Source organism: Melospiza georgiana, chromosome 8, assembly GCF_028018845.1.
Source record: "Melospiza georgiana isolate bMelGeo1 chromosome 8, bMelGeo1.pri, whole genome shotgun sequence".
In the NCBI taxonomy this organism is placed as follows: domain Eukaryota; kingdom Metazoa; phylum Chordata; class Aves; order Passeriformes; family Passerellidae; genus Melospiza; species Melospiza georgiana.
Window position 1 is genome coordinate 27,266,115 of NC_080437.1, and position 26,280 is coordinate 27,292,394.

Here is a 26,280-nt window from a genome sequence, read left to right on the forward strand (position 1 = left end):
CTCCATAGAGAACTTTGCATAGCAATAGAGCACATTATTAATTTAAGCATCTCTAATAATAAGGGTCTGATTACAAACCACACTGTGATCCCAACTTACCTTTTCATAGGCTGATGGTGTGCCAAAATGCATTGTCCTGGTCACATCTGTTGTACCATCTCTTCAGAAGCAAACAAAGATGCAGGAACCAAAGGGATGGGGGGAAAAGAAAGATCAAAGTGAGAATGCACAGGAAAACCAGTCACACTGCAGCAAACCAACCAAGCTCATAAATGGATAAACTCATCTGCTCTGTGCTACACAAGGCTGATGATGTAACTGCTCCTAATCTCCAAAATTCCTGAACACAATGCCCCAGATGTAGCAATGATGATTTACAATTCCCACTGATATCTTCCAATCACAAGTATCCCAAAGCTCTTCCCAAATTAGAATCTAAACTGCTCATAAAAACAATGGTAATTTGAGGTTTAGCAACAGGTACCTGTCCACTGAGAACAGGCCAAATTCAGCCTATTTGTATGGAAGACAGTTCACCAACAGCTTTAAAACACACAGTTGTGCAAAAATGACAGCCACCAGCTCAGAAAAGGGAAGTGTAAGGGCGGATAGTATCCCTTTCATCTTCAGGATGTCTTGTGCTAAGATTTCTGCAAATCATCCTGCATTTGGACAGGGGTTAATCTAACACATCAGAAACTGGCTCTAAGTTCCTTCTGCAAATAGCATTTTGAGCCTGCTGTCAAAAACAAAGTGGCTCTTGAAATAACGAGTTCCCTTTGAAACTTGCTCCTGTCCCTGTGCTCTTCCCCAGCACTCACAGGCCCTGGGCACAAAGAGCTCACGGTTTAACTTCTCAGCAGGGACAAGCAAAGCATCCCTGTCACAATGCTGTGCTAAGTGCCATTGATGTCCAGCTTACATTGTATCCAAAGGGCTCCTTTTCATAGTGGCACTAAGGAAATCCTTAATTAGGCCATCAGAGGGGAGGAAAAAAGATCTCCTTGTAAAAATCTTATCAAAGGATGTCTGTATGGTTCTTTTTCAAAGCTCTTCCTGAGTGACATAACAAAAAAAGCACAGCTCTAAAGACAAAGCTCATCTCAAAGGAGCAGCCAGGCTTGTCCTGCATCTTCCTGAACAAGCCACTTCTCATCTATTTACACTGGTTAAAAACATCACTTCTTTTATTTTCCATGGAGTCAAGAGTTCCACAGTAAAGGAACTGAGGCCACTGAATGGCACTGTCAAAACAGCATTGAGCGAGTTTTCAGACATGATGCCCTCCCAAAAACATACCCAAGAGGCCACTGGGATGAGGAACCCTGACTCTGAGTCTCTCTGAAAAGGCAGAGAGCACCACAGGGCAGTGCTGTCCTGATTCTTCACCCCGCCTTGTCCTGAGCTCAACATCAGTCAAATCTGCCCACAGGCAGATCCTGGCAGGGTAGGTGCCTCACCAGCTGTGCAGGCTGCTGAGCAGGCAGCCCAAGGCTAAGCCTGGGCACTCAGGGCTGCTCCCTGTTCCTGCAACTTAATACCAAAACCACCAGCCAAAGCACAGCTCCCATCACGGGGGATGGATGGCACTCAGATGGGACCTGTGCTTTGACATCTTGTCCCTGACTCCAGCAAGGCCTGTCAGCAGCCCTGATCTGTCCACTCAAAGCTCCACACTGCCTTGCTTGCCAAGGCAAATGTGAGCTGACCCTGGAGAGGCCATGGGGATAGAACACCTGGCAGCTGAGCACCATTCATGCACTCACTTGTACTGTGCTCCTGAGTCCAGGAGGTAGATCTCGTTCACCGACAGCGTTCTGTTGGTCTCAGGAACTGGCCTGCTCAGTTAAACACAAAGGGTTTTGTTCCACAGTTTTAAGGTCTCCAGCCCACGTCTGCAGCCCAGAAACCACATTAACTACAAGCTTGGATGTGTTGGCTCTGATTTCTTGTGGCAGTGATGGAAATCCCACACATGCTGAGCCAGGGATCATACTGAGGAGAGGATTTGTATACAGCAAATGGCACTACAGTACAGAGCTTTGCTGCTTCCAGCAAAACTCTCAACATCTGTTTCTGGATGTATTTCAGAACAGTTGTGGCACTTCATACTCATCCTTCCCAGACTTCCAGCCCCTAAATAGCCCTTTTCTATGGCCCTGAGGAGATCAGCATCATAATACATGCATGCTGCCAGCAGGGGAAGAACTTTACTTAGTAAGGAGTAAAGAAAGATAGCAAGCAACATCTCCCTGGAGTACTCTGTTGTGACTCCATGGGGAAGGGAGACAGCTCATTCCAACTGTGTTTGCTGAAGATTGAAAGGAGAAGCTGTGTTTCTCTTACTTGTAGTGAATGATGGCTCCGTTTGGACCTGTGCTTGATATGGTAGCAAAACTCAATTCGACAAAGTCTTTCTGCTGACTGAAAGAAAAGATTGTGAGAGGAGCACACCAAGCACCTAGGGCACCAGGAGTGCCCCATCCTCAATTTCACATCACCTCAGCCTTCCTCTTGGCCTTGAAAGCCACTCCCAGCCATCTGTTTTTCAGATCTACTCTTTCCTTAGAAGAAGAAAATTTTCCACCCAAATCACCCAGGAGAATGTGCTGAACAACTTCTACTTTGTTACTTATTTACTCCAAGGTATTTTAGAGGTCCTGCTGATGGGAGTACCTCTCAAAATAAATAGTGCTCCTTCTCTATGAGAAGAGGAAGAAATCTGACTTTGAAATATACATTTCTCTGTGGTAAGGAAACAACTGCCTTGGATTTAAGTGTCCTAACCTGCAGTACTCCTCACTGCTATCTCAAAAGGAAAGTGGACAGGATCCAGTGGGCTGGGACTTCTATTTCCCAAGAGACCAAATTCTTCCCAACTCTTTCAAGTTTTCAAATAAATCCATTAGTAAAGTTCCTCAGGTAATATATATCTGCAAGTGAGATGCATTTCTAAAGAATAAAATAAAAACAATGGATAAAAAAGCCACCCAGAGATCCTCCTCAGAGAAGATTTATTTCTTACCTGCGGAACTCCTCTGCTTTGTCTGCAGCAACTATTTCTGTTACTGTTCCCTTTGGGACCTGGTGGACAAGGACATGGGCTGGATTAGTGCAAACAAGGAAAGAAAACCCTGTATGCTTAAAGTGGGTCTTGTCTGTGCCTTATGAAACCCTGGAAGTGGCTTCTTTCCAGGTTTTCTGTCCTCATTCCTCAGTAATGACAAACACAAACCCAGCAACATTGTGCAGGGCGTTTGAGACGGAGGAGGTGGAGATGGTCACAGCAGGACTGCTGAACCCTGACTAGGGAGCAGTTAGTGCAGTACTAACTTCACTGACATGTGCACAGGCAGCATCCCTTCACAGTCAGGTGACACTAAGCTTAAATAGTTCTCTTTAGCAGCCCAGGCTGAAAGAAATTTTATGCTTTTAAACCAGGAATGGAAGCAGTGGCAGAAAAAACAAAGTGTGTTAAATTTTACTTTAGGCATTTGAGAAATTCAAACCTGTGACCCAACTTCCCCTGGACTAGAAAACAAGCAAAGCAAGGCAAGAGCTAGGTTTCAGAATCCCTGAGGCTGACTTCTTGAGGTACTCAGACATGTAAAAAGGCACCTTCTGGAAGCCATCAAGCCTTCTCCATAAATAAAGTCAATAGACTCAGACATGCAGTGGCACAGCTTAGTAAGTTGCTGTGTAACACCTGGCACTCTGCACATCCACTGAGTACTTCTAATCCAGTGAATACACAAATAATTTGTTTTTATCCCATTTTCACTGCATCTCCCATTCATAAATGCCAAATTTGTTCATACTGGCAGACAACACTGATTATCATGAGAATAACTCCCAAGTATTGTATGAAGCTGAATATTATTTCATGATTTACACTACCAAAGCAGCACAAGACAGCATTAACACTACACTAAGCCTGCTCAGGTAATTTCTCACTTGTCTGTATAAAATGAATGGGAGAATGTTTTCAAAAAAATTAATTCAGCCTTGGACAAAAGCATGTTTGAAATCCTCACAAAAAAACCCAAACCACCAGATAAACCCCCAACTGTTTCCCCACTTTTAGTAAAGGTACTATAAAGACTAACAAAAAGTTTATGCCAATGAATAACTTTAAACAGCAACAGAACCTTCAAGTTAAAAAAAGATATACAATACCTCTTTTTCCAGCCAGTTAAAGAGCTCACACAGGGCAACAGCATCTTTAATCTGTGTTAAAATAGGCACAAAAAAAGGCAATTGAGAAGGAGAAAGATTTATCAAGCCTCAGTATAAACAGGTTTTGATGCAAAAGCATTCAACCTGTAAGTTTCAGAATCACAAACTAAGAGATAATCCAAGAGGTATTTTCAGGTTTTGCACCTTGTAATTAATATGAACACTGGAAATTTACCTGGAGAGTTAAAAGAATGTTAATAATTATTGCTAGGACATATATTACTGTGTGAAGTCTGGCTTTACCCCACACATCACTTTCAAGACTATTTTCCCTTAGCAGCCAAGATCTTGCATCTCAGACCACAGAAGGCAAACACACAACACATCTGGTGATGTGACAGGGGAATGTGTCCTTTGGGCACACAGTCTCTGTTACACAGCTTCTGGCTCTCTTACCTTATGACCCCCATTTTTGTTCCATTTTTTTTTCTGCATGCTTGCAGCATGTTGGGGCAAGAAGCAGGAGATGTGTACAAGAATGAGGCACAATTTTGTCCCCAGGTGGCAGGTGACAAAGTGCCTCTTCTCAGTACAACTATTTTTACTTCCCTTTAACTAACAGGGAGAGCAAAGCATTGAAATACTAAGTACTGGTTCCCAAGAAGCTGCAGAAAATATGGGACAAGCCCAAAACTGCCAGCCCTGCTTCAACTGGCACATTTCTCTTATGGTGAAAAGTGCTGCTTGACAACTAACAGGAGATAAACAAGAGAAAAGCTCAGCCCCACCATGAACCTGTTTCACAGACAGATTCCTTGCTTGAAAATATGAAGCTTCCTGGGAAATCAGCCTCATTTCCAGTGTCATGATGACAAGACTAAGAGAGTGCTTTGAGGACACTGGCTGCTTCTGAGCATCTTGGCCTGAGCTTTGCACCATGTGTTGAAGAATTTCTGTGTGTTATTTAGGCTGTGTTTATTCAAGTGATAACAATTTAAAGACTCCACTGACAAAGACAACAGAACTAGCAAAGGGGAAACAGCATCCCTTTAAGGGCCCACACTGCAAACAACATTTCTCAAGTCTGCACAGTCTTCCCACAGAGCAAGGCTGTTTCCTCACACTATTGCAAATGTTGTTCTTCAAGGGAATGCAAAACAAGCAAAAAACCTGCTTCAACAGCAGTAGATGTCTGACAGAAGACCTTTTTTATCCTCCCATCCAAATTCTTATTTGCTTTTTATCCAAAACATTAAAACTGAAAGGGAAATGTTGTTTCTTTCCCTAAAAGTAAAGCAAACCTGTTGCCATGTGCAAGGAGACACTCAAGGCTTCACTTACATGTGCTCTTCTCATGCCTTCTGTTTCTGCTGCATTCTTCACAGCTTTTGCAATGCAGATGGGGGTATATGGGGTGAGGTATCGGTAAGCCTGCAGCAGAAGGACAGGGATTACTTGTGGATTAGTCAGACTACATAATCCTACAGATTTAATAACTCAGCCTGGCCACAATTTGTACTTTGGCAGCCTCTCTCAATCTTCAGCACTGTGAGATGCTGGTTGCCAACACTCAGCCTAGTGCACTGGGGAACAGAGAGGAGAAACAGTCCCTGACTGAAGGAAGAACAGCCACAGGGAAATCCAAAGAACTAAACAACAGCTTGTCATGAAGCAGGGTGAAGTCCTGGATATCCTAAATACCATATATCTATATCAATGCCTGAGCCATAGATTCCTGTTGCTGATGGACACTGAAGGCCCAGAGACCAATGAGAAACACTAATCCCTGATGTTATGGTAGAACTTAGGCTGTGGAAATGACCTAAAATTTGTTACCTGACAGCCACCCTCAAGTAGCAGGGAGCAAAGGTACCCAGCCCAGGTACCAAGCACTGAGCATCACCACTGTTAGTGATCAGCAGCTCTGACAAACACATCAAGAACTGAGGAAACATGAATGGCCTTTGCAAAGCTCAGCTTTACACGCTGTCAGTTCTGAAAGGAGCTTACATCAGTGGGTTGAGACAAAGCTCTCCTGTGCTTGGATGGGGTGACCCTGCATTAACAACTAGTAACTGATCCCTTACTACTGCACACTTCTTCAAACACCAGCTGTCCTTAGATTAGCAGGAATGCTTGGCTGGTCTCAGCACATCTTCAGAAATTCACCAGCTGAGGTGACTTGCCCAAATCTCATCACACTTGGCATCAGAAGAAGAACCAAGTCTTTTGCCCAGTTCTCTGCTCTACCCATTACATATCAGGAGATGAGATGAGCACCTACTGAAGCACAGCCCAAGCAACATGTTGTTTCCTACTTTAAATGCATCAGCATACAAATATATATCCCTCAAATTCAAGGAAAGGCCCAGTAGATCCTCTGCAAAGACTAAATTCACATAAATCCTACAGGCTTACAATTTCCAAATTCTTAAAAACAGCAAAACAACTACACTACATAACGCAGAAACTAAATTACAGAAGTCACAAGAAAGTCAGAAAAGTCCTTTTATCAGTCAGAATAAATAGTCAGATTCTTATTTTGGCTTGCCCTTTATAGATACTGGTAAGTACTATTAATCTTCTGTGAAAAGTATATTTACATGCAGCTGTAAACAAATCTGTAAAGGGTTTGCAGATCTGTGTTTAATAATGGAATGGATTTTTGCCAGTGTCAATATTTGGCTCTGATGGAGACAGACAGTAGATGGACTTCCAGCACTGGTGTTCTTCACACCAGCTGAGCAGCTGGCCTGGAGTGCTTTGAAGTGGTGGAGAGCCAGGGAGGAACTAGAAAAACTCTGGCTCTTTCAGTGACTCTCTAAGTGGCTTTTAATCAAGACATTTCAGTCCTGCTTGCCTGCTTTCTATTGCACAGAGCTCCTTGAGGCAGGGACTCTCCCCATTGCACACAGGGCATGCAGCACTGTAATGACTCAGAACCAGCCAAAACTTCCAGTGCTCACAGGGTAAATAATGTCACTCCAACTCATTATATTCCTTTCTCTAGGTCAGCCCTTCTGTACTTCTCCATATGGATACTCTACATAAATCAACTACAGCAGCTTACCCAAACTGGGGATAGACCACTGACTGCAACTACAGCAAGGAGCTTTCTACTCTGAAGTCAAAAGAACAACAATTTATCCTGAATGCTCCATAGACACTATGTTGTCAGTATTTTGTATTAGGAGGCCTAGAAATAGACTGATGGTGTCTGAATATTTAACCCTGGGCAGGGACAAAAACCTGTATATTTACTCACAGTATCTGTTAGTTACTAGACATCACTGTAAACTGGATGGTATTCCAGAGAATGTGATCTCTAGCAAACAAGAGATGTACACAAGATGCATGGAAACCAGCTCATTTGTCCACAGTTGCTGTGTCCTTCCTTCCCCAGGTATTTTTCATGCCTATTAGAATATTAGGTGGACAGAGGGAGTCCCAGGCAGCAAGTTCAAAAGGATAGCAAGATACAGCATGTATGGCTGTGCAGAAATTATTCTGATGCTACAACTGCCCCTCAGCAGATGCACTAAGTGCATGGACAACCAGTGCCTGCAGGTTATCTGTGTCCTCATAAGATTCCCTGCTACAACAACTGTCATCTTCTCCCTCCTGCCTTCAGTAAAGGACATCACATATTGCCTGATATCCTCAAGGCACTGAACTAAATAAGGGCAACTATCCTCAGACACTCAATAAAGCCAAATGCACTCTCCCAGAAGTCCTGCTCAACTTTCCTGCTTCAATTTCTGCAAGTTACCAGTTCTTGCTGCTCGTCCACATGAGGCTGATGCTCCACCCATGGGCAGAATGACCTGAGTTCACCCTGCTGCCTCTTCCCTCCCCTCTCTCTCAACTTGTTTTATCTTAAGCTGACAATTCTTTGGATAAATCGGCTTAGCGAGTTGGAAGGGCAGCTCCAGCAGGAGCAACCCCTGGATTAACAACCCCTCGATACCTCAGCATGGCTGGAACCCTTCTGCACGAGCTCCAGCCTGCACTGGGCCTTGCAGAGGGGAAACTGAGGCCAGCTGCCCTCATTAACACCCTTGCTAACCACAAAGAGCAGAGAAGAGAAAAGCATTTTCCCCTGCTAGGGCCACTGACCTTGGGAATGGCCTCAGTCAGAGCATAGCTGGCTTTGTCACTGAGCCACACTTTCTCCTTGGGTGACAGGCCTGCACCAACAGCCTGCAGCTCCGACAGGATGGATCCATAGGGCATCACCTGGATTTTGAACTCTGGTTCCAGGGTGGAGTCAAGCTGTAAGTGCTCTCTCACAGCTGGGTCCATCATCCTGTCACCATCAATGAAGAGCCTGAGAAACAAATTGGAGAGATCAAATAGGTGAGATCATATCTAACAGTGGCTGGAATAAAGGAGGGAAGGAAAAACCATTCTGGCAACATTTTAGGGAGAAAGGAAATCACGAATTATGCACTCTACTTTGTCCTATGTCATTTTAACCACCAGCTTTCACACAGTTTAAATCCCAGCTTGAAATTAGGATGTACCTCCCCCAATGAGAGGAAAGAGCTGACAGCATTTCTATTGGTATGACATAGTCAAAATGGCTACATCCCATCACTGTGCTTGAAACAGGAAAGTAACACTCTAACTTTTAAGGGCACCATCTGGAAAGAGAAAAGCTACTGTAGTTCTAAGTATCACATTGCTCTCACTTCCACTGAGTTGAAAAGTTCAGCTCAACCTTCACACAGGCTGTACTCACCCACCCAGCCAGGTTTTACCTTAGATGGATCTAGGCAGCAGCTTACAGATGCCTGCAAAGGAACTGTGCTTGCTGAGGCTCAATATATGGGGCAGTCACAGGAAAGAAGCCTTCTGTTATAAGCCCTGAAACTTTCCTGCACTGTCCCTGCAGTTTTGAAATGACTCAGCAATTAGACTTTTCCCTAAAGTTTGTAATGTCCAGGCCAGGCACATTCCACCCAGAGCTCCAAAGGCCCTACACGTTATCTCAGGGTGACAGACAGAGGACTCTGCCATCGTGCCCAAGGTCACCCAGCATGCCAGCCAAGGTGCTGAGGAGTGCAGCAGAGCTCTTGGCTGCCTCTCTAGCTCTGATCAGGGGAGGAGGGTAACGAGTGTTGGAGACAAAAGAGCTCAGAAAGGACACTAAAGTACCAAGCATAGGTGGTTTTGAAAAGACTTTGCTAGAACAGCTCTCCCCCAGAAAACGCGTCTTGGGGAAGGGAATACAAGCACCTGATTGTGTTCATTCCTATGACGGCGTATGCAAAGAACACAGGATTGTACTCAACATCAGAGCCTCGGAGGTTGAAAAGCCCTGAAAAATAAAAACACCAAGAATCACAGTCCTGGGTCATCTTCTGCAACATTAGAGAAAACCAAAAACAATCTCACAAAAACACAGGCAGGCAATGAGACATCGCAGGTACAGGCTGTGATGTGCAGCTATCCCACAGCCTGCTTCATTCCTGGCAATCCTAAATTTATGCCAGGAGATGGCACCAGAACCACAGCATGAACATTCCCGGGTGTTTAAACTGGTGTTTAACTTCTAAAGGAGGGCTGCCTTGGAAAAAAGCAGGTACAGAAAGGAAAGACAAGGACACGTACCAAAGGTAGGGTCTGTCCTTTCTGGTCCGTGCAATGCAATAAAAGCTCACTTTTTAACAACCAGAAAACTTCAAGGTTACAAATTGTCATTTCATTCCAATCCTTTTGACATTTGAGGTAAGAGGAAAACACAATAGGCAAGACTACAATACCTCAAAAAGGCCTCTTATTTGGGCCCCTCCAATATCTCAGATTCAGACTGTACAGTCTTAGCTATTTTTCAGGAAGATTTTGTCCCACACAACTCCAGACAAAGTCAAGAGGAGAAGTAGATGTCCAGCATCTCTAAAATCCTGATTTTAGGGTCAAATAAAAACTCCAGGGTATCCAATTAGCTGAAATAAGTTACTCAAGCCAATAAGGCCAGCCAGCAGGACAGCTGGGAAAAGAACCAACATGTCCTAAATTACAACCCAGCACTTTATTCATTGAACTGTGCAAATTCTGCCATGAAAGTAAAAATAGAGCTTAATTCTCTCCAGGGAAGCAGCAGGTCACTTGAATGCAGGAAAGAGCCACAAAGAACTTTTTACTTCATGGGCACAAACTTCCTTGCTCAGCCAACTCCCAATGCAGTAAGAAGGCAACAATCTCCTTTGTGGTTCTTTTTCTGTCCCTAGAAACTTGTCTGGAGTTTAACACAGTGAACTGAATTAGATAAAATTAAAACAACTTCTCCCCTTCCCCCTGTAGGATAAGAAATCAACCAGGCACCCGAAAATGAGCTGCTCTAGTGACCTTCTCTGGTTCATCTTAACACTCTTGATTCATAACCAAGCTTCACTTTGCTGGAGACATTTAATCTGAAACCACCTCAGGGCACCAATTTATCATTAATTTAATTGGAGATGCGCCTGAAAAGGTGAGACATACAATCTCTGCTCATGCAGGCCTCCCCAGGGAGGAGTCATATTCACCACTCTCAGAAGTAGTTCTTTCACAAAAAAAGCTCTTTGCTCAGTGTCCCAGATCCAGAACAGCCCAGGGACCTCATCAAGTTGGCTTCACCCAGTGCCAGGGACATTGTGCTGGCAGTGCTGGAGTGAGGAAAACAGCACTCCCATTTCTATCTTTCCAGATCAGAGATGGGGCACAGGCTGAGCAGCACTCACACCCTGCCAGGGTTACATTCCCCTACAGCAGTGTGTGCACTGGTGATTTCTGCAAAAAGGACACACAGTCCTAGGAACAGCAGTTCTGGGGAAATCACTGCTGTTTCTGGCCATTCTCCCTTCCTACACACTGGGCTGGGAGCCAGGGTGTAGAGACCCAGCCAAACACAGAGGGGACTCTAGCAAGACCCTGGGTTGAAATGATCTGGAAAAACAAGTTGAGCCCTGACATACTTGTTTTAACCAAAGCATTGGCTGAACACTGGAGAGGTAGAGACTGACTTAAGAAGTTGTGACAATTAGGAAGATTACTGTGAATGTGGTGTACCCCACCCTTGCTTTATGTATACAAAGCCACATGTTGCACTGCTTTGTTTATAGCCCAGACTCCACAGCAGAAAACAGTCTCCATTTTTCCAATGGGTGAGGCAGCATCAGGATATTTAACAGCCAGAAAATCTCATAGGTCTTTTTCTTTCCATCACACTGCCTCAGGCTTTGTGACCTTCTCCCTTTGCCTGGGCTGTTTTTCAAAGGTGGTGATTTGCTGCATTTCCTGGGCCAAAACTGTACTCAGGAGCTGCACTGGTGTAATGAGGCATTGTGCAGAAATACAGGCTGGCTGTTTGTGACCTGTTACCACCACTGCACTTGATAAGAAGTTAATTGATGTCTAACGAACATGCTTTCATAAGGGCCTCTCACCCTGGCATGATTCTTCCTTTCCAGGGCAGGAAGAACATTTATTTTGTAGAAAGAACAGAGAAAGGAGATGCAAAGACTTACATGCTACTTCATCCAAGGCTGTTACCACAAACCACATGACTTTCCTCTCAGCCATTTTTGAACGAAGGGCTACAATTTTGTCTCTCCAGCTGACTCCTGTAAAACACAACAGGAAAAGCCACATAATTCCCTAACTTTGCTGGGGATGATGATGTAAACACAGACCAACATATCATGCTTGTGCTCCTCACTCCTTTCTAATAACTGATATGAACTATCTCAAATGAGCTGCCTTTTAGATGCCCATGGATTTGTATTGAAGTCATCCAACTTCTAGAAAATGGTTATTTGAAGTTTTGAGGACAGAGGGGTCATTATTCACAGTGACCACATTGTGCTGTGCTACTGTTTAACTCTCCTCTGTAAGAGAAGAGCAAAAGGGGGATTTAGGGCAATAGGAACAACCCATGTCTATTGGGAGTTCAGCTCCTCACCTGTATAACTCAGGCCAAGTGTGATGAGAGGTTTGCAGGGGCGTTGAGGACAATCTGTCCAGATTGTATCAATCAGGTTTTCTTTGACAGGCACAAGGTCATGGCCAGCACTTCTCAAGACTTTGGACATTCTCTTCCACTGGTCTGTCAAAGGGAAGAAAGTCAAGAGTGGGGGCTTTAAGGAGTGCACATATGTTCAACAACAGCTCTCTTCACAAAGGTCAAACTCAAAAATCATTCTTCTCCTTTTCTTCCAGCCTCTCCTTTTCCCATTCCCTTAAGAAAGACAGCAAAATCTACTGAAGTTACAGTTCCACAAACATGCCACAGTAGCCAGGGGCAGGTACAGAACCTCACAGTCCTGAAGCCTCATGCTTGAGCTGAAGAACTGCTCCAGCTGGGAGACAGAAGTCTCTGGAAGAAGCCACAGCAGAAGCTGCCCTAAGGGTGTCCTCTCCCCAGTGCAGAACCACGCTAGATCTAAGCTAGACAAGATAAGAGTTACTTCCACACAGCCACAAGACAGGTCCTTAATCCATCTGAACAAGCAAGTATCTCCCCTTGCCTCCAGTGACCTTTGCATTGTGCCTCATGTTTTGAAGCATGAATAGATGGATACTTTGATATAAATGACACTTCTCCCTGTGCTTCCTACAGGGAAAGCTGCAGAGATCCCAAGGCCACCAAGCAGGAGTAACAGCTTGAATTGTGCCTGGGTGTTCTTGCTCACATGCTGACCAAGGCATTCAGAACCTTTGTACTGAAGTGCCCATGACAAGCCAAAGCACAGACAAAAAGAGGTGATCAGAATTCTGCTTTTCAGGTAAAGTCACTGCAAGCCTAGAAAGCAGTTCTCAACCCTTGTGCTTTGGAGTCAATGCACTGCAACGTAACTCTTGTGATATATGGCTAAACAAAAATCCAGCCTGTTTTGCATAACAGTTTAACCAGCACTACATCTGAAACATGGTTAGCTGCACACCATCACACAACAGCTCAGGCAGAGAAGAAAGGAAGAAAAATCCAGTTGCACTACCCAGAGTTATAAGTATAAAGTAAAACCAACCTGCTGGAATAATGAAAGGGTCCACTCCCACCTTGGAGCCTTCTGGGAGGACACTCACTAGCCAATCCTCCTGAGTTGGTGTATCTTTCAGACCTTCAAGGATTAAAAAAAAAAAAAAAGGTTCAAAGAAGCAGTCACATTGAAACATTCCCACACTATGCAAAAAGTCCAAGCTAATGCATTAGATATGTCTGCTAATGAATGTCTAGACCCACAGGCAAGAGTTCTCACAGGACACTAAAGCAGAAGCTGTGTATGCAACATGTCCCAAAGTCCCTGCATGATGGGATATCCCTACAGCTCAAGCTGTACTAGTGGGAAGTGACTGTTCTCTGTTGATCAGTGGAGCAGTACCCCAGGCTCCTGCATACCCATTTTCATGAGTGTCCAGTTGCTATCCATTTGATGTGCAGCCTGCAGGAAGTAGCGTCCGTCAGTCCACATGGCAGCGTGCTGCTCGGTCACTATGGCAGTACCTGGGCAGGGAGGCAGAAAGGGATTCAGGGTGGGCAGCCACCATGCAGAGACACACACAGCAGGGACAGGGTTTGAAATTCACCCTGATTCCCTAAAAGGCACCTCTGATCACTGTTCAAAAGTTATTCCTGTTCCAGTGGAGATATTCACTGTTTCCCCTGCCCTGTGACCTTCCAAATCCTACTGGAGACAGTATGCACAAGGATGCACCTTCATGAATTGCCTCAGATGAACTCAACTTAAGCAAATCTCAGCCAGCCAGTGGAACTGGGTAAGTGGGGCTTTCCAAACCTTCTGTAACAGAGACTGTGGTGTAACTTGGCTGCTGTCACAGTAACATATACTGTACATCTCTGAATTCCATCCTAGTCTCTTTTGGAGAGGAAGCCTGGGCTCTGGCCACCCACAAAACACAGCTGATAGCAGGGCTGCAGACACGGGTATCACCCCCAGCTGTCAGCTGCACCCCTTTCCCAAATGTTACAGCTCTAGCAGAGATGGCTGAACAGGAAACATGAACATAAACTTCTGCTGCTTTCATTGTCTGTCCCAATCCACTGACTCCAGATGGAGGGATGCAAACAGACAGCTGAGGGGCAGTGACATCCCAACAAGGAACTCAAGCTGCTTTGCCCTTGACAATACAAAACAAAACAAACCATGGCACAAACTGAAACTGAATCCAAGTCATTGGAGTCTGCATCTTGACAATACTTTCTGTCACAAAAAACTGATACTCAGATTAGCAGAGCGGAGTTTCCAATTATTAACTCATTGTCTTCTACCAAATTCCCCCAACACAAACCCCATTTTAAGTTGCTTCAGCCTGAAAAGATGAAGCAAGAAACACAAGGTGAGCCCCTGTGTGAAACCTCACTGTGCATCAGGCTGGGAACAGACCTTCCAAGTACATAACAAGGGCACAATTAGAGAGGAAGGTTATGAAGAGGTTGCGCAGAAGGAGCAGAATTAATACAGGATTCATGTTAGCCATTAACAGCAGCCCACAGCCCTGGATTTATCACCTTCCAAATGAGGCCCCAGAGCTCATAGGAACTGATGAATAGACCCTCCAAACATAGGTACCAGTATTTATTATAATTATATACAATTAGAGAGAAAATAACTTCAGCAGACTAAAGTGACTTTCCAACAACCACAGAACAGAGTAATTTGCACAGCTTAGGGTAGAGCTAGGGTAAAAATGAGGTCTCTTGAAACACAGACCTATCCTACAGCCAAGAAAACATCCTGTCTCGGCAAGATAAGCAAACTTTTCCACAGTGCTCAGTTTCCAAATGCAGAGTTTCTGGCCCTGGTTCTGTTCAAACAGAAAGGCCAGCTAAAGCCCATCCACTATTCACCCAGCCCAAATGGGCAACGTAAAAATCTGTTCATACTGGCTGCACATCAAAAGAAATGACCACAGGTTACAGGCACCACATTAAACAGTTAACAGGATTTTACTTTATGAGAGGTTCATTTAGGGGTCAAACATTTTGTGAAAACTTGTTATTCTGCTGATATTACATAATTCCAGTGGGTAGCCAAGACATAATTCTGCAGATGCTGAAATGGGAATAAAACAGTCCAAACAAGCTGGATAGATTTTCTTTTCCATCCTGCCTCTATGCCATGAAAGGAACTATTTCTTTAGAGGAAAATTATGCAAGAACCCAAGTTCTGGAAAGGTACCTGCAGAGCCATCAAATCCAGAGATGAACGCCCTTCTGCAATCACAGGGTGCAATGTACTCGCTCTAGAAAACAAAAGAGGCAGCAATTATTTATAGCAGCAGGGGAAAAAAACAATCAGCTGATGACAAATACTTTGATAAGCTTTTTCTCCTAAAGGACACCACAGAGAGAAGAAAATTAGTTAAAAATTCCTGGGCTCTATCCCACTGTGATTATACTGTATTTTTGTTTAAATGGTGGGTTTTTTAAGCTGCAGCACTTTTCTCCCACAAACATCTGTAAACACTGAAGTGCTTCAGAGTTTGCAGACGTTTATTTCACACTCAGCCTCCCCTTTGAGCAACAAACAAATCATGCCTTTGAAGCTGCAACGTGAAGGGAAGGGAAACCAGAAGCACCCCTTGTTCTTAAGGTAATCAGCACATAAAATCTGTAAAATTCACTATGTCCACTGAAGTCCCCTCATTTTATACGCATTTATAAGAATTCCTTTAAGACTTTTTTTTTTTCCTGCAATAGTGACACTGAAAGAAAATCATCAAGGTGGTAAGACTGTAAAAAATTTAACACTTGGGACAAATAGATACTGATGTTTTCACTTCTTCCTTGCCTAGTCAAAATCAGACTACAGCCAAAACCACAAAAGCATGGTTTGATAGATGAGAGGGAATAAGAGCCCATCTTCATCCTAAACCTGTTACAACCTGTGTTTCTGGATACATCGTTTCAAAATGTTGAAGAGCCTGAGAATGCACAGACACCTGATATTAACAGGAACTGCCAAAATTAAAAGAACAACTGAACCTTCACATGACCCACATGACTTTTTTATGGGATTCCATTCTGGCAAGTTTGTAGGTCAGAACTGCTGAGTAGGCCTGTTAATGAACTAGTGCAAATCAGCAAATCAGCTTAATCCAGGCTGACAGCACTGACGATTGAGCTGCAAAACCCCTGGATTTGTACCTTACAAATGGCCTGAAATTCAAGTCTGTTTCTCTGCCTCCAGCTGTGCTGGGGCAACAGAAACATCTTAGGAACTGAGCTAAGAAATCACAGCCCAATTCTCAGGTGCTTTTAGTCCCTACTGTGAAAGAATCACCTGATTGTTAAAATATACTCCCTTCAAATCTGTTACTCTTCACGGTTCTAAGGAAGACAGAGGGCTCAAAGCACAGGAGTGAGCAAGCAGCACAAATTACAGCACCTGAGACCTTTATTTCTGCTCCAAATCACTCCATCATCAAACCCCTTCCACAACAGCCATGTCTGTCCCCTCCTGGGAGAAGCCAAGGAACCATCCACCACTAACATTTTGAAACTGAACCTTGGGACAGCAAATCTTATGGCCCAAAAGAGGATCTTGTTGAGTGGCCTTTGCTCCAAATTGCCAGGGAAGATTCCTGGTATATACCCCAAAGAAATCCTCCATTTTATCCAAACTCTAGTGAAAGTTGGCAGAAAGGAGGGGGGTATGGAGACCATGAGGGCCCAGTTAGTTTCCTGTGCCTTTTCTTGTCCAGCCCCATAGGGCTGTAACATGTTCAGCATGTCACATGTCTCCTGTGGGGAGAGTGGAGGTCAGGACAGCCACCTTGGGAAAGGATGAGTGGCCTCAGCACAGCTCCAGCTGATGGGGTGGGTCCCTCAGCCCCACACAGCACATGATCAACAGGAACTTTCTTTTTTCTGGCTAACAACTTCATTCCCAAAGTGGCCACCAGGAAAAAAGGAGAAGAGGCAGAACCTATGGACCCATCCCAAGCAAGCAGAGACATTTTCCCCCCTGAGCCTCTTTAAAATAATGGCAAAGGCATCAGCAGACAGAGTGGACAGAGCTGCTGAGGGAACAGAATCAAGTGTCTGTTTCCCCACTGCCTGCCTCAGAACAGCAGGACAGAACATGAAGGCAGAGTGATGCCAGACCTGAGGATTCCTCATTTCAACACTCCCTAGAGACTATTCAGCCTGCTGACTGCTATGACTGCCCTGTCCTACACTTCCCAGCTCAAAGGTGGGACATCCTCTCCCAGGGTCCACTGCCAATAGGAGATCCTGGAAATTCTCCATCATGGATCACATCACTTAAATACATCCCAAATGATGTACTTAAGTATAAATCAGAGCAGTGATTTATTTTCCATTTCTCTTGACCAACACAGCAGAGACTACAGGCTAGTTTGCTTGTGAAAACTTCCCATTCACAGACCAGGGAGTGTTCTGAGTGTTTACAATGAGGCAGAAGGGCTTTAAAAATGAGTATCAAGGATCTGGAGGGAAAGACAGTTCATTCATCTGTCAGTCTGAATTCTTGCACAACCACCTGTTCTGTTCCATGCAGCAACCCCCACTGTGTAAAGATGAGCCCATGTTTTGCACAAGCTAAAATTACATGGGGAACACCTGTGTGTGCCACACAAAGCACAGACCACAGCACAGTGAGAACAAGGTATTTCCCTGGGGCTTGTCTTGCAGCTTTGATGGCCTTCAGCCTGGCCCTCCTCAGTCCTTTCACATCTGCTTCTCACTGCACCTGTCAGTCACACAGACAAAACTGGGGGCTACATCACAAAAAACCCTCATCTAAGCCAGGAAGAACCCCCCAAAAATCAGTGCTGCTTATCCCCAGAGCCTGCATGGCTGTGCTGTAAACATGTTGAAGCTCATTTTAGTCTATTGTCAACCAAGATCAGCAATGCAAAGTGCATCTGGCTACCCTTAGAGGCACGACACTGGTGTCATTAAAGAACAAACACTGCAGTGAACCTGGAGGGAGGGAGGGATTCACTGCCAAAAACCAAACTGCATTGGTAAGAGCTGGAGAACGCCAGAGCAACCTGTGCACAAGCCACCTCCTGCTTTATAACCTGGCTGATTCCTCAGCTTAGCACAAGTGTGTGTCAGAGGAGCCAGCCCTGAGGAGAAGACAGCACCTCTGCCAAGCCAAACACGGGGCCCTAAGCTGGGCAGGTGCTTCCTTCATGTGGACAACCAGCCAAATCTGACCAAATTTGTTTTGAGTCAAGGCCTGGAGGGTGAAGCCAGCTGCAGTTAAGCTGTGACTGGCTCCAAACCCAAGCTCTAATCCAAACCTCATTCCCTCCCATTAAGAAGCAGCTCTTCCAGTCTCTGAATAGTCCCATATGGGCAAACTCCAGATTCAATGTAAACACACATTGACTCAACATAAAAATGGATCCTGCTTTTACCACTGCAACATCCCAAAAGCTCTGACATTTTAAGCCAAACCACAAAGGGTTTAGGCACCTCATTCCTAAAAGCATGGCTTTTCATCCCTTCATGATCCTTGGGCACCTGTAGCCACCCAGCACTCATGGAAGGAAGTGGGACTCTTTGGGTTTCATTCCACTTTTGGCTGGGACTGTCCTCCTTTCTCATCAGCCTCTGGACCACCCTGGCCCCCAAGGAAAGAGTCTGTTTCTCTGACTTCTTATCACCAGCATCCAAGTTTTCAAAAATTAAAGGAGCCAGCCAACATCCAGGACTGAGTGCAAGAGCCACAAATCCAAGGCAGCCTTGGTTAAGTCTGAGTCAGAGGCAGGTGTGTTTGAGAAGCTCTGCAAGTCTTTCAGTTCTTACACAACTAAACATGGAAAGCAAAGGATACAACTGGTAGCAAGACTCTTGGCAGCATGATAATCTAAGCCACCTAGCCTTGCAGGGAAACCAATATTAAAAGCATCACAGAACTCAGAGCTCATCAACATTCCCAGTGTTACAAAGTGAAATTAGTGAAATTAGTCAGCAAGTTGCAGCATCAGGTTGTAGCACCATCAGTCCAATCCAGGGGTTCCTTTGCAACCCAGAAGGGAATAAAGAATCCCACAACCTAAACCCTGTGGCAACACCACAGGAAGGAAAGCCCTATTTGTTGACAAGTTCTGTGATGCAGATGCCAGGACAGCCTCAGGAATAGCTGAGAGAGGCAAGGACAGTAATACATATCTTGTTTGGACTGTAGGGAGGAAATGGCTTAGGCCACCAAACACTTGGGTATCATTAAACTACAGTATTCTGACTCATGGAGGGAGGTGCCTAAGAGCAAAATCTGACTGCAAGGCTGTAAAGTTCTTGTTTGCACACAGGAAACAAACCCTTGCTTGGAGAAGTTTCAAATCACAGGTCATCACAACTTACCTGGAATCAATAAGGCTGTTCTGGGATCAACAGGTTTCTGTCATTGGCAAAAACTGCATCAATTTCCAACCCTGACAGAAAAAAACCCTGCACCAGCTATTCAGGAGGCACCAGAATCAGCAGTTTTTAGTAATCATTCCTATTCAGATAGATTCCCTCTGCAGAGAAACCTGACCAACTCGCCTGGCAGGAAATAGCAACATGGGGTTCTCTGCTTAACTGCACTTTGTCAAGGAAAAGAAAGCAACAGAAAAACCCAGAAGTCCTGAGGGTCACATTCTTCAACTCACATGACAGCATTTAATGTCTAGTGAAATGAAACCAGAGTTATATATGGACAGAGGCAGCTTGAGGCAGGAATGCAGCAGACAATAGCAGCTGCAGAAAACGCCTTCCCCCTACCTGCCCAAGTTTGGATCTCCCTGTGAGGAAACACGATGCTGCACATATGGTCCCAGGGCACAGGCAAGTCTGGACCCAGCTCACCCCAGTGCCAAGTCAAGGGCAAAGGTTCTGATTCAGTTGCATTTTGCTCTTGTGCACCCCGGGGTAAAAGGGAGCTCTGGGTGTGTGCCAGTAAAGCTTCAGGTCTTTTGTTTCCTGAAAATGGCTGAGGAGGGGAAAACCCTCAGCAGTTCTTGGGTCTCCTAACAGAGTGAACCTTACACATGAGCAAGCAGGGGAGGTAAAAGGCAGTTCAGCAATTTAAAATTTATGTCACGGACTACAAAATTCCTAAGAGTGGAAGCAGCACACAACAGTTACTGCCATGGGTTACCACCCTGGGCCCAGACTTGCCTCCTGTCTTTAATGCACAGAATGTGATGCAGAGCAGCATGGAAAGGCAAGTGTCACTGTGGCCTGTGCCTTCCCTGCCCCTCCTAAGGCCCCTTCATCTGGGATCTGAAGGGCTCTAGCATAAGGCAACAAATTCCATCAAGAACTGGATCCAGCAAAGGGAAAACTCTGCATCTAAACCTTTGCTACCTTCCTTGAGAGTATGTATTGATCAGGAGATGCTACTGGGGAAAGTAAAGCCCAGATAAGGCCTGTTTCTCCCCCAGTAAACCCTTCCTTCCCAACAGCCAAGATGGGCACAGCAAGTGCCCTGGCAAGCTCCCTTTTCTGCAGTGTGAGCTCCCTGAAGACAACGTGATGAAAAGCTGTTGGTGGAACATCCACCTTGTTTTGTTACAAGAACACAAAGACCTCCATCTCCTGAACAGACCCCAGAAATGTTTTCCAACATGATATTTCTCAAGTTTCCCAGACTTTTATGCTAGAACCATTAAAGTCGTTAAACAAAGGACAATTTTAGTTATACCTGGCTTTTATTTTTTGCAGGGAATGAAAGTATGACCATTCCCATAATGTATCCATCCATACCTGGTGGGCATCTCCAGAGGGCACTATGTAGGCTTGGACAGGCTCCTGTACATATCTGGGGTTCTTCATCACCTGCCGCAGGTGCTTCAGCAGCTCTGTTGTAATTTTCGGACTCATCTTCCTACCTGCAACTAAAACAAAGCACAAAACTTCAGTGTCTCCCCAGCCATCTCAGGTCACCCATGTGCACAGGCTGGAGGAAGCTGTTTCCACTAGAAACTCCCCTTGAGGACAACTGTGCCAACATCATCCCTCTCAGACCAGAATTTCACATGTCTTGTCCCTACATTTCTTGAGAACAAGAAAGCAGGTTAAGGCCAGAGAGTTGAAGCTGGCCTGTCCTGGAAAGGATCTTTCCCACCTGGTGAAGGATGGCATGCCCTGTGGTGATAATGCACTGGTCAACCCCTTCTTGCATGTGGAAGCAGCAGGAACAAAGCACCTGTGACAGCCAGGAAAGGTCCTGGCACGAGAGCCAAGTACCCACAGATCAGAACTGCCCCATCTACCAAGTGCACTGAGAGAAACTCTCAGTCTTTTCACTTTAGGGCCAGGGATGCTGTGGAGAGGAAGACATGCACATCTGGAACTCAGATATGGACCAGTTATACATGTAACTTTTAGAGGTTTTACTGTAGCCCAGAGTTTCATCCTGAACTGCTGACTGAATTAACTCTGACAAAAGAAATCTGCTCCCAAGGACATTCAGAGGGATGTATTCACTGGCTACATTGACCTCAGGGCTGCAGACTAGTTCACCTAGCAAGAACCCAACTGTAACAGGAGGAACAGTCCATTGAGCTCTCACAAGTGACTGCCAGAGGACAACTAAGGATGCTCATGGGAATGTTCTCTAAAGACCTTTGGCAAATGCTCTGCAGATCTCAGCTGGTGTCAGGCAGGGGTGGGGCACAGCCTGGATGGCACACAGCAGATAAGAGAGAAAACCAAGGGCACAGGCCAGCCTCCCTGGGTGTGTTTTTGCAATGGATGTGCCTTTGGCAGTGCAGTGAACAGCAGCCTCTCCATGAGCTCCCCCAAACCCTGATCAGGCAGTGCCCGCTGTGAGCGCCCAGCACAGCAAGGTGCCAGGCCCTGCTGCTGTGCTGGCACAGGAGATGGCTGCAGAGGATGACTGGCCAGAAAAACTAGGAAAATCAAACAGCCTAAACCTCAGAGGTTCTCCACCTTTTTCTTTGCTCATATCTCCAAAGCATGCCCAAAGTGGGATAACCCCCTTCCTGGTTTTCTCCCCAGTCCTCTCACATTTTTAAGAACTCGTAACTTTAATGCTGTCACTTTCCAGAGCAAGGTGGGTTATGTGCTGCTTGAAGGCCATGCTATGAAGTATTTTATTCTGACCAGTTAATTTCACAGCTCGTTTCACAGCCATATATACAAACAGGTCATAGAGGGGAGATGCAAACAGCATGCAAGTCTCAAACATTTTTTGCTTATCCAGGCACTTATTCTATTTACACCTCAGTAGCTACCAGGAGTCCCAGATGACATTACACTCTTATGGCAAAGCACAGTAAGGCACAGTCCCTGCCCTGAGATGTTTGCCATCTGAACAGGAAGGCAGAAAAGCTGCCTCCCTTTCACAAGGTTTGATTTGACCGAGGTCACACAGTAGCCCTGTGACCAAATCACAACGTGAACCAAGATCTGGTGCATTCAGGTGTAAAGAAAACCCAAGACAACCATTCACATGTCTCCTCACAGGAAGTTTAGAGCACACCAGACTTGTGTGAGACTGACTCTGCCCACAGAGTCAGGTACACAGGTAAACTGTCTTTTAAAACCCAGAACACAAAAAGGAAATCAATCTCAAAAGGCACCATACTAGTGTATCCTCAAACTGGTATCTCATCCCTTTGCAGGGGATTACACCTCAGATTTATTTCCAGCACAAACGTCATTGCTTTATACAGTGTTTGCAAGCTACACTGAACTTTATAATACTGTGATTGTTTCTGTTTGTCCTCCACAGTGAGCTGCTGTAATACTCTATAACATTGCTGCTGATTTATGTTCAGATAGGGTGAAACACACAGGAGAGAGAACAACAACATAGTGACAAGCCAGCAGAAAAGAATCTCCTTCTACAAACTCATAAGGACACAGCTTCCTTTCTTGGCCTGTGCTTTGTCTCCAGGAGTCCAGAAGTCTCATATAAATAGGCAAGGCATGACAAGGCTTTGCTTTTTAATGAAGCTCCTTGCTGACAAGCCATGGTTTTGTTAGCAAGATAAGATTCTCTCAAGGACAAAAAAAAAAATAATTTTAAAAGCATTCTCACTGTTGAAAGATTTGCTTTCAATATTAAAAAGACAACTAAGGTAGATTAGCAACAAAACCCAACTTAAGGAGTACTTCTACCTTGGATAACGCCCACAATATAAGAAATGGTCTTCAAAAGATTCATCACAAACTTCACAATAAAAATTGTCTTCAGTTTCCAGAGAAATAGAAGCCATTTTCGCAGAGACAGTTGGTAGCCATTTACTGTGGTCACCCCTATAAGTCTTAACAGGTGACTTTTCCTCCCTTGGCCACCATTACAAGCCTCTACAAAATTAAAACAGCTTCTCTATCACTATTTCTATCATTATTTAATCAATCCAGATATAAAAATGACACACAGCTTAATTAAGTTAGTGGCTGTAGCAGTGCAAGAACCACCCCCATTTCCTGCCCTAACTTTTTCCAAGGTACCAGGCTCCCTTGTTACCTGTCTCTGCAGTTCCCCTTGTCTGGATGTCACTTGTCTGTGCTCACACAAAATACCATCCAGCTCTTTGCTGAGCCTTCATAAGCTCCACTGTGCCTGAGAAAGCAAAGGGCAAAACTGAAGTGGCTAACAAACTTTGCCCGCCCATAAAACATTCTCATGCCCCAGCCAGGAGCTGAACATGCATGAACACCGAGTTCTTGGTGGTAAGATTAGAGATGCACCGAGGGTGAACCATGAGGGAACAGGGAACGTCAAGGGTCAGGCATTTGCTTGTCAAGATTTATGATTAAATCTTGCAAGCGTGTGCTGCTTTATGCCAATTTGTTTTCTCAGTCACTCTATCAGGGGCCACTCCCCATACTGCAGATGGGGAAATTAAGGCAGAGCAGGAGTAACATGCAAAGTACCACTGCAGCATGACAAGAGACAGAGCTGGATCCCAAAATCTGCCACTGTCTAGACATGTATTATCTACACCTCACTCAGACTGCAGGAGGCAGCTCTCCAAGAGCCCAGACCAGATCCTGCCTGGACAGCCTCTCCATCAGACACACGGGGCAAAGAGCAACCACGAAAATGCTGCTGGAGGAAGCAGACACGTCCTCCTGCCTCCCACATGCATGCACAGAAATGGACAGCAGCAATGGCCAGGGCCACCAGGCATCCTGTGTCAGGGTGTGTGCCAGTGCCACACTGGGGAAGGGAGGCGAGGTCAGCACCTCTGGCTGCAGCTGGGTCTGCCTGTGGCTGCTGTGTAAACGACTCTGTTTATGTCATGTTTTCTTCAGATACGTTCGTCCTTGTGATAACTTCCTCTCCGCTTTCTCTTTTATGAACAGTCTCGTTCAAAATAAGCACATGGGCTTGGATAGTCGGGAGCCAGCAGCACCACCTCAAAGCCAGGCTGCTCTGCACACAGGGCAGCCATGCACTGAGGGACATGCCCATTGCTTGTCCCCTCTCCACAGAACCAGGCTGCACCTGTAACTCACCAAAGAGAATGGCAGAATTGTTGGGGTAGGGAAGGACCTCTGGTCCAGTCCTGCCAAGGCAGGCTCACCTGAAGCAGGTGACACAGGAGCACACCCAGGTGGGTTCTGGATGTCTCCAGGGAAGGAGACACCAAAGCATCTTTGGGCAGCCTATTCAGTGCTCTGCTAACCTCAATGTAAAGAAGTTCTTCCTCATGTTGAGGTGGAGCTTCTTGTGTTTTAGTTTATGGCCATTGTTCCTCATCCTATCGCTGGGCCTGGACCATCCTCCTGCACCCACCTTCAAACCATTTACATGCATTGATGAGATCCCCTCTCAGTCTTTTCTTCTGCAGACTGAACAGGCCCAGCTCCCACCGGATCTCCTCGTAAGGGAGATGTTCGTGCCCACCTGGGCTAAAAGCCTCCCCCAGCCCTCTAGAGGACTGGCGGAGCCGCCTGGGCCTGGCCACCCCGGCCGGGCCCGGCTGTCAGTGCCGGATCCCCTGCGGGGCCTGAGCGCCCGGGCTGGGCCTGGAGACCCGCCGGGGACCGGCTGGAGGGGAAAGCCATGGCCCGGCCGGGCCCCGGGCACAGGTCCCGCTCTCTGCCATCAGCCCGGGGCACCCACCCTGGGCTGCCCCGCTCGCCGCGCCTCACCTGCCGCCGGCCCGCCCGCCGCCGCCGCGTCAGCGCCCACGTGGGCCGCCAGGGCCGCCCCCAGCGCGTCACCGCCGATGTCACGGGGCGCGGGCGGGACCGCGACCGAGACCGAGACCGGCACCGGCCCCGGGATCAGGATCAGAATCAGAATCAGTCCTGGCACAGCCACCGCCGCGCTGCCCGGCGTGACCCCCGTCCCATCCGGCGCTGTCCCGGCCGGCGCTGTCCGGACGGGGCGCGGGGCTCCGTGTCCCGCTGAGGGGAAGGCGCTGTGGAGTCCGGGGCACCGGAGTGCGCTGCAGCCGTCAAGGAAGGACCGGACCGGAGTGGAGCGAAGCGCCTGTCCCACACCCCGGCCTGCGCTTGCCTCCGCGATCCGCTTCGCCCTTGAACTTCCAAAACCCAGCGTGGAGCAGCGATGGAGGCAGAGCAGCGAGCGCCCCCGGGCCCAAGGCGGGCGGAGAAGGAGCCGGGGCAGGACAGCAGGGGCTGCGGGCGCACACCGGCTCCCCCAGCACCAGGTTGAAATTCCATACTGTGAAGGAATTCTGTGCTGTGCGGGTGGTGAAGCACTGTAATAGGTTGCACAGAGAAGTTGCGGATGCTCCAGCCCTGGAAATGCTCAAGGCCAGGCTGGATGGGACTTTGAGCAACCTGGTCCAGTGCCCGAGGTTGACACTAGATGGTCTTTAAGGTCCCTTCCAACCAAACTATTCAATGATTCTGTGAAAATCTGGTCATTTGCCGTGCATGCTTCCTAATGAAAATACCTTCCATGGCCCTGCTCTGTCCTGGCAGAGTATCATAAGCTGTAAGTGAACCCTACTGACAGAAACAGGAGGCTGTTACAGAAATGCAGATGTGAGAAGATCACCACCAAGAAAGTTACAGCAAAAGAAAAAGCTCTGCTTTGTGACTGTGCCCAGACAAGAGGGGTTTGCCTGCAGCAGTGGGCTTTTGGAAGTCTCCAGTCCAGCCCTCTACTAAAACAAGGCCAGCTTCAA

At 46.2% G+C, this 26,280-nt stretch overlaps 1 protein-coding gene across 2 annotated transcripts in view; it reads right to left on the minus strand.

The window, feature by feature from the left end:
* XPNPEP1 (X-prolyl aminopeptidase 1) overlaps positions 1–25,297 on the minus strand; it is a 32,724-nt gene extending 7,427 nt beyond the window's left edge. Inside the window, exons 1-16 of one of the 2 annotated variants that reach the window (XM_058029443.1) lie at positions 25,274–25,297; positions 23,640–23,735; positions 20,906–21,036; positions 15,360–15,423; positions 13,559–13,663; positions 13,188–13,280; positions 12,122–12,265; positions 11,688–11,783; positions 9,415–9,496; positions 8,293–8,503; positions 5,518–5,607; positions 4,177–4,227; positions 3,026–3,084; positions 2,347–2,424; positions 1,767–1,838; positions 100–160 (exon numbers count right to left, since the gene is read on the minus strand). In XM_058029443.1, the coding sequence (XP_057885426.1) occupies positions 100–160; positions 1,767–1,838; positions 2,347–2,424; positions 3,026–3,084; positions 4,177–4,227; positions 5,518–5,607; positions 8,293–8,503; positions 9,415–9,496; positions 11,688–11,783; positions 12,122–12,265; positions 13,188–13,280; positions 13,559–13,663; positions 15,360–15,423; positions 20,906–21,022 (1,323 nt within the window). In that variant the 5' untranslated portion in view covers positions 21,023–21,036; positions 23,640–23,735; positions 25,274–25,297. Of the gene's footprint in view, positions 1–99; positions 161–1,766; positions 1,839–2,346; positions 2,425–3,025; positions 3,085–4,176; positions 4,228–5,517; positions 5,608–8,292; positions 8,504–9,414; positions 9,497–11,687; positions 11,784–12,121; positions 12,266–13,187; positions 13,281–13,558; positions 13,664–15,359; positions 15,424–20,905; positions 21,037–23,639; positions 23,736–25,273 lie in introns of those variants that run through there. The other variant, XM_058029442.1, reaches the window with a different exon arrangement.
* Between the last annotated feature and the right edge of the window lie 983 nt (positions 25,298–26,280).